The sequence below is a fragment of the Trypanosoma grayi genome (assembly GCF_000691245.1).
Source record: "Trypanosoma grayi strain ANR4 Tgr_416_V1, whole genome shotgun sequence".
NCBI lineage: Eukaryota > Euglenozoa > Kinetoplastea > Trypanosomatida > Trypanosomatidae > Trypanosoma > Trypanosoma grayi.
The window spans coordinates 1-7,469 of NW_008826035.1; the positions used below are offsets into that span (position 1 = coordinate 1).

General features: G+C 55.0%; 4 protein-coding genes across 4 annotated transcripts; all 4 read right to left on the reverse strand.

Moving 5' to 3' along the window:
- Positions 1 to 260: 260 nt before the first annotated feature.
- On the reverse strand, positions 261 to 1,301 carry DQ04_04161000 (hypothetical protein; the record flags this gene model as incomplete). The annotated part of the gene is made up of 1 exon (XM_009313386.1): positions 261 to 1,301. The coding sequence occupies one exon, from the start codon at positions 1,299 to 1,301 to the stop codon at positions 261 to 263; it is 1,041 nt and encodes a 346-aa protein (XP_009311661.1).
- An 833-nt stretch (positions 1,302 to 2,134) lies between these two features.
- DQ04_04161010 (putative membrane-bound acid phosphatase) lies at positions 2,135 to 3,679 on the reverse strand (the record flags this gene model as incomplete). Its single annotated transcript, XM_009313387.1, has 1 exon — positions 2,135 to 3,679. The coding sequence occupies one exon, from the start codon at positions 3,677 to 3,679 to the stop codon at positions 2,135 to 2,137; it is 1,545 nt and encodes a 514-aa protein (XP_009311662.1).
- A 287-nt stretch (positions 3,680 to 3,966) lies between these two features.
- DQ04_04161020 (putative MRP protein) lies at positions 3,967 to 4,824 on the reverse strand (the record flags this gene model as incomplete). The annotated part of the gene is made up of 1 exon (XM_009313388.1): positions 3,967 to 4,824. The coding sequence occupies one exon, from the start codon at positions 4,822 to 4,824 to the stop codon at positions 3,967 to 3,969; it is 858 nt and encodes a 285-aa protein (XP_009311663.1).
- Positions 4,825 to 5,542: 718 nt separating this feature from the next.
- DQ04_04161030 (putative FG-GAP repeat protein) lies at positions 5,543 to 7,252 on the reverse strand (the record flags this gene model as incomplete). The annotated part of the gene is made up of 1 exon (XM_009313389.1): positions 5,543 to 7,252. One exon carries the CDS (start codon positions 7,250 to 7,252, stop codon positions 5,543 to 5,545), a length of 1,710 nt encoding a protein of 569 aa, XP_009311664.1.
- Between the last annotated feature and the right edge of the window lie 217 nt (positions 7,253 to 7,469).

The following is a 7,469-nucleotide window of genomic DNA, read 5'->3' on the forward strand; positions in this document are numbered from 1 at the left end:
AAAAAAAAGGGGGAAAGGAAAGAAAAATGCGCATGCCAGTCAGCTCCACTCACGCACACACGCACAGATATATATATATATATATATATATATATTAGCATGTTTGCAGGCATCAGAGCAGGAAGGGTCACACAGTGTAAGGAGTGCACCAGCATCACAGAGCATAGTCCCCGTGCTTCATTTGCCCCTTCTTTTTCCGTTTGCTTAGAGACAAAAATAAAAACAACAACAACAACAGTGCACCGAATCGAGGTGGACACTCACATGTCCATTACAACGCCGTCAATAACGATGGGCGCGTCTTTGGGTCGGCAGGACCGCCGGAAGGCGCGCTGCAGCCGCAAGATGTCGCTGCGCATCGCCTCGCCGAAGGCAAACGGGTCAAGCTCGCCGGCGTTCAGCTGCTCCAAGCACGGCTTCGCCCGCTCGAGGAAGGAGCGGCTGTCGTCACGCAGCGCCTCGTCAAGCTCGTCGCTCTCACAGCAGCGGATTAACTGCTCCACAACTGCAACGACCAGCGCCGCGTCGAGTTCCTCATCCTCCTCATCCTCCTCGTCTTCGTCGTCGCCATTATCATCGTCGTCGAGCACATAGCCGTCATCCTCGTCGCCCCGCTGNCCCGGCTCCCCTTCCCGCTCTCCGCCCTCCTCGCCGGAGTCCTGCAGCTCGCCCTCGTCAACGGTCAGCTGGTAGCCGCCAACCTCCACAGCCCGTACAAGCCCTTCGTCATCGACTACCGGCCGCGGCTCGCACACCACTCTCTCACTGTCGGTCGCAACGTCGTCATCCACGTCCCTCTCTTCCTCCTCACGGAAACGTTTACGGGCGTGAGAGAGCCGCTCCGCCTCCTCCACGCTCAAATGCCGCCGCAACGGGGCGCCGTTGTTGCCAGCCCCGCCACCGTCGCGGAGCGGCAGTGCGTCCACCACCTTCACGCGGCTACGCGGGACCAATGGCTCCAGCGCACCAGCCTCCCCCGCTGTATCTTCCATGAACAGCGGCATCTCGTCAAGAGCAGCACCCGAATTCGTCTTCTCCGCTTCCTCCGCCTCACGCCGCATCGCGTGGAGCTCCTCCGGTGGTGGGTTCAGCACCGCCGCCTCCTCTACGGCCGCCTTCCCGTTTCGTAGCACCTCGCCGTCGCCATCGTCTTCATCGTCACTGCTGTATAAGAACACCAGCTTTGTGCGGCGCGGCAGCGGTGGTGCAGAGTTTAGCGCCTGCGGCTGTGGCAGCAGCAGTGCCTCCTCGCTCTGGAGGGCGTCCTGCAAGGTACCCACGGCGGCACTCCCAACTTCCATGATAACGGACGAGAGCCTTGCTTACTCCTCCACAAGCGAGAGAACTAAATGTGTATGTGAATGGAAAAACGCAACGCAGAAGGCAGTGAAATAAAGCTGAAGAAATGCATAAACACACAGAAGTGTCATTTCCGCACAGAGAACCCCACACACACAGACACAGACACACACAAATAGATCGAGTCTTGCTTAGCGGAAAACACACACATACACACGAAGGCATACAAGCACCCGACGCCGCGCAGGACGTTTGAAAAGCACAAATAAACAAAACGAGGGGGCTCTTGCCACACCGCTGGAGACAGCCACACAAAACAGACAATAGCGGGTAACGACTGAGCCTCGACAGTGGAAGCCAATCAACACACTCCTGGGAATGTAGCATTGGTTCCCCATCCCTCGATTTTCTTTTCTTTTTGTCCGATTTTTTTTTTTCCCTCTTAATTCTTTCTGCCCCTTTATTCCTATTGGCGTGCACAACACAGCTTCCTGCGCCCACCCCATCCCCCGCAATGCTGCGTGTGTTTTCTTTTTCCTTTTCTTTTCTTTATTTCCTTCTTTCCTCAAGCACCGGCGCCCCACTGTGCCCGCTGCGGCATACACGCCCTCACTCCTTCCCGCGTCACCGCTTCACTCGGCACCTCTACCTCCTTTCAGAGCCCGGCCAGCATTCTTTCGCGTCTTCTCTATCCTCTGCAGCTTATGCCGCCTTCGAAACCCACGACTTATTTCCGTCTTGGCCCATCCCTCGGGTTTATTGAGATCCTTTTTCTTTTCTTTTCTTTTTGCCTTGAACTCTCCCTGCTTTCTGCTCCTCAGCGCTTCCTTCATGACTACTGCCCGCCCTTCGCCGCCATTGCCTCGTTGCTGGTTTCGGTCGCCTCGGCGCGCCTAAACCCCTTCACGCGCTGTATCACGACGGGGCACATCTCCAAGCAGATAATCGCCAGCATGAAGCCAGCAACAGCAAGAACAACGCAAACCCCGGCCATGACACCGCCGGTGATCATGCTGCGTTCCAGCATCAGCGGCCAGCACGAGCCGTCCATGACGTCGTACACACAGTCGGTGGGGCACGCCTGCGCCGGGCACATTGCGCGGTACCGTGCGCACTCCTCCGTCGGGGGCCTGCCCTCCACAACGCAGTCGAGCTGCTCCTTCGTCGAGGCGTCAAGATAGCAGGCAGCGCCCGCCGTGTCGGTGCCTGTGCTCGACTCCACGAACCGCGCAAAGTCATCGAAGGGGCAAATAAGGCCGTCTGGTGTTGCGGCGTCGGTCGGCACGTTGGCCGCGTTGAGGCAGCGAAATGGGAAGGCGACGGCAGCAGGGGTGGCAGCGGCGGCCGCCCCCACAGCTGCGTGGCGGAGGCGCACAAAGAAACCGCCCGTCCTCTCGTCGCGGAGGAGGTCCACCAGAAACGTCTCCACCGGCGGCGTCAAGTTGCTCGGGTTGTGCCCCAGCGTCGTGCTGATCGGGACGTTGTGGACGTACTGCATCACCCGCTTTGCGTTGTAGCCGGTGTTCGTCGCGGGTAGCATCTTCCGCCGCATGTTCCGCAGCAACTCCTGCGCCAGCGGCTGCCCAAGACTCCCGCGGGCCACCTTCATCGCCACACCGGTGCTGTGGCCATACAGTAGGTGATGCCGCGCGGCCTCGACAGCGATCAGCTTCGGCTTATTCGCCACCACAGTGGGGGTGCTGTCCGTCTCTCCCGTTGCCTCGTGCATCGCCAGCAGCTCATGCAGCCAGTGGCAGCACGACGCACGGCGGGAGGGCACTGAGCACACACCTTCCATCCCAACCTCTGCACCCATTGCACTCAGGACGCCGAGATCGGGGAACTGCGCGTCCACGATGTCCCCCAGGGCATTGTTGAGCGCATCTGCGTTCAATTCCTTTGTGAGGGTGAAAGATGGAAACGCCTCCACGTTGAGTAGGGTGTCCTGATCGGGTGTTGTCGCCATCACCGCAGGAGTAATGGAAGAGTTCTCAGCGGCATAGATCCCCTTCAGCAATGCGTTTGCCGCCTGAAGAGCGGCGTGACCCGCGAAGGAACGGGTCTGTACATCTTCCGGATTATAAGATGATTCAAACCACGTAGCGCTGTTGACAGTAGCTGAGTCGCCACTGTACAGTCGCTGAATATAGTTTCCCATGTCACTCTCCTGCTGCACGCCTCTATTTGCGATGGCGTTGCAGTCAGTCGTGTTCTTGGGGCTGCATAGTTTGGTGCGGTTGGGCACACCCGCCGGTGGCGGCCGGACCCCGCTGCGGTGGACCACTTGGGTCAGCTCGAGCACGTACAGGCCATTTGCGCCTGTGACCGTGAGCAGCACGAGGGCAACGCACCACACAACCAACAGTGGGAGGCGAGCCATGGAAATAATGCGTTGTTGTTCCTTCTCTCCGATGGCTTGTTTTTGAAATTCGCTTGGCTTTGCAGTGCTAGGCCATCAGCGATGGTAAGGGAGGGAGAATAGAGCAAAGGGGCAACAAAGGAAACAGGCAACGAAACAGCAAAGAAGGGCACTGCTCCAAAGAGGGGTGGGGGAGGGCACCACAAGGGCTGGAAAAAAAATGAAATGAGCAGCAGAAGATGACAAGGCTCCGCTGCATTGCAGAGCACGGGTGCACGTGTTCACTCCTCTTCTTCCCGCTTCCCCTGTTAGCCGTCAAATATGATTGACGGGCCTGCTGGTGCTGCCCCTCCAGTGCCAGCTTTCGACTTGAGTGTCATCACGGCGTCGTGGATGCGCTCAGCAAGCTCGTAAAACGGCCTCGCCGCCTCCAACGCGCCGTCGCCCCGCAGTGCCGGGGGGTACCCGTCGTCGGTGTCCTTCATGATGCGCTGCACGAACGGTATTTCGCCCAGGAACGGCACCCCGAGCTCCTCCGCAGTCGCCTTTACACCGCCTGTGCCAAACAAATCGTGCCTGGTGCCGCAATGGCCGCAGGAAAAGTAGCTCATGTTCTCCACGATGCCCAAGATTGGGGTGTTTACCGCGGCGAACATGTCGATTCCTCGCCGGACATCAATCAACGCAACCTTCTGTGGTGTTGAAACGATAATGGCCCCCGTCAGTACGATCTCCTGCGTGATTGTCAGGTGCACATCATTTGTTCCCGGCGGCATGTCAATAACCAGGTAGTCCAGCTCATCCCAGTCGGTCTGGAACAGCAACGCGCGGATGTATTTGTTTACCATCGGCCCCCGCACCGCGATCGCCTCGTCGAACGGCACAACAAGGCCCATGCTCATCACCTTAACACCGAAGTTCATCGGCGGGGCGAAGCGGTCGCTGCCCGCCACACGGTACGTCTCCACCTGCGAAGCGTCAACGCCCATCATGGTCGGTATGGAAGGGCCGGTGATGTCCGCGTCCACGATGCCAACGCTATGGCCCATATTTTTTAGTGCCAGTGCCACATTCACCGAGCAGGTGGATTTGCCCACACCACCCTTGGCACTACATAGTGTGATGGCGTGTTTGATGCCAGGTATCGCCACTCGAGAGAACTTCATCGTCCTCCCTCCTCCTCCTTCGTCTTCTACTCGCCTGCCAATCCACACGTGAGACAAGTGTCTGAGGAAGCAGAAGAAAACTCAAGCAGGGAGTGGCACAACGAGGTGGGTTGAACGCGAAGAAAAACCAACAGAGAAAGAAAGATACAAAGGTAAGGTATCAAAAAAAAAAATTAAAGAACAACGCCAAACCGAAGGAAACTGCAAAGCCTTGATTGACTCCACAAATACTGTCAATCCCTCTCCAAATTTAGCATCATCCCAGATTTAACGAAGCTTCGTGAAGCCAATGTGCTCAGCGTTCTCACGGAAGCACTGGCGGCACACGTTGAGCTCGTACTTGCGGATGAGAGCCTTCTGGTTGGAGCAGATGACGCAGTGGCGTGCGCCCTTGCCCATGCCGATCTTTTGCCGGGAACGCCATTGGTCGAGGTGGCCCATTGTTTTTTTTTTTTATTGTGTTCTTCTTTGCTTACTTGATGCGGAGTTCCTTCAGGAGGCTTTATACGAGAAAACAAAATGCGAGAGGAAAGAGCACGGCAACACTTGGGGTACGTTTCGCTAATTGCATCCACTGTGATGGAGGCACAGTCGCTACCCAGCGCATTGTATCTTCACCCTCGAGTATTGGAACAGCTCACAAAACGCTTCCGACCATCCCACCCCTCTCCCCCTGTGGATGGTTTCATACACGTATCGGCGTTTCCCCCCTTTCCCGCTACCTAAACTTCAACTCTCGACGGTCCTGTCGCACCTCCTGCCACTTTAGTAAGATGATCGGAATCCCAATAACCCCTAGGGCGGTTGACAGCACCACCAGCAGAAGCCTCTGGTAGGCCGAGTCGACAAGGTATAGCCGCAGACGCCAGTGCCCAGGAGACAACAATGGATTTAACCACAAGAATAAATTTGAGTTCGGTACTAGGTGTGCTGACCACTGGCGAATTAGAGCCCGCTTCTCGGCGACGATGCCAACAGTGTAGTACTCAACATAGGAAAAGGTACGACCCAGACCAAAGAGCAGCCGCGGGGACGGTAAGGCGTGACCCTGACTCCTAGAGAGTTGCGTTGCATAAGCCCATCGCTTGTGCATTGACACGTCACTCCAACCAAAGCGGTGAACAGCACAAGGCTGGTACAGGCCCCATGCGTCCGCATTGAACGCACCATTGAGGGTACTACTAATTAGAAAATAGTTTTGCTCCAATGACGATAGGTGGTTCATATAAATCGCCACGTCAAGAGCTTCGCCTCCGTGGTAGGTCAGCACGATATCGAGACGTCCCCTGTCATTCAAAACGACAAAAAATGGAACCGCGTTTGTGTACGCTGGGTATTTCTCATGTGGAGCCTTCGCAAGATTGCCATCCACGGGGCTACAGGAAAACGGCACGTCGTTTGAATTCGCGGTATTTGTGAGCAACAAAGGGCCATAAGTGCTCGGAACCAGTAGGTCGATGTAGCCGTCTCGGTTGTAATCCCCATGGCGCAGCAGCAACGGCGACGCCAATGAACTGGGCATGGTGAGGGGCATTTCGGCACTCGTGTAGATTCCACATGACCTGTTTGTCTCAAACAAAAGCACTTTCGAGGCATTTTCATTAAATCCGTATGGATGCCGCTTGCAGCATCCATCATCGCTGCAAGAAGATGAGCCTCTCAAATCATTGTAGAAAACGGCAATTCCATCGAATTGAGTACACTCACCAAAAGGAACTGAATCGTGATCTGAGGCACAAATCGGAAAAACAATATCAGCTACCCCATCGCCATTGACATCCACCATACTTGGAAGGCCGTAATGATTCGCTGGTTGCAAGGTCAACAACAGCACGTGAGTGTCCATTTCGGTAAAGAAAGCGTACAAGTCTAAGGAGTTCTTGTCTACCTGATAGACTGTGTAGAGCAGGTCCGCCGCACAATCACCATCGATGTCATCAGACGCAATGCTAAGTGGGGACACCTCACGCACACCTTTGCTTCCTTGAAACAATACTAACGGCTCAAAGTTGGGTGTGCCTTTCCCAACGCATGAGCCATCAGACGTTTCTGTTGTGGCTCGCATGAGAACAAGAGATCCTTCTTCATCAACCAGTGCTATATCCGGGAGCCCGCAGTGACTCGATACACTAACTACACTTACCTGGGGTATGCGGGCATCAAAAGCAGGAACACTTGCCTTGTTAATCGCCACAGGAAGACCATCACGGTTCCGACCGTCGATAACGTACAAAGATGCATCCTCGCACTGCAAAAGAATATCCAGTGTACCATCACGATTTAAATCCACCACGATGGTTGCGACAATGGGGCTTGGGAAGTCAATAGATTGCCAACACAAAGTGTAAAGAGTACCATCATCTTCTTTCCGGCAATACCACACCAGATTAGTGCGGTTCTCCCAAGTACCAAAAAAGCCGACCTTCATTTGGTTGTTCCAATCCCCCACAGAAGTAATACGAAGCGGAACAGGTGAGGAACCTAAATAGGCTGTTGTGTCGTTCAACCATTGCGCGTGTGTCACTGGCACATCAACGACAACAAGACTCAAGACCACGATGAAAGGGCTGAAAAACCATCGCATTCTTCTTTTTTTTTTTTTGTAGAAAGACAGAAGAAAACAAATTTTAATATATATATATATA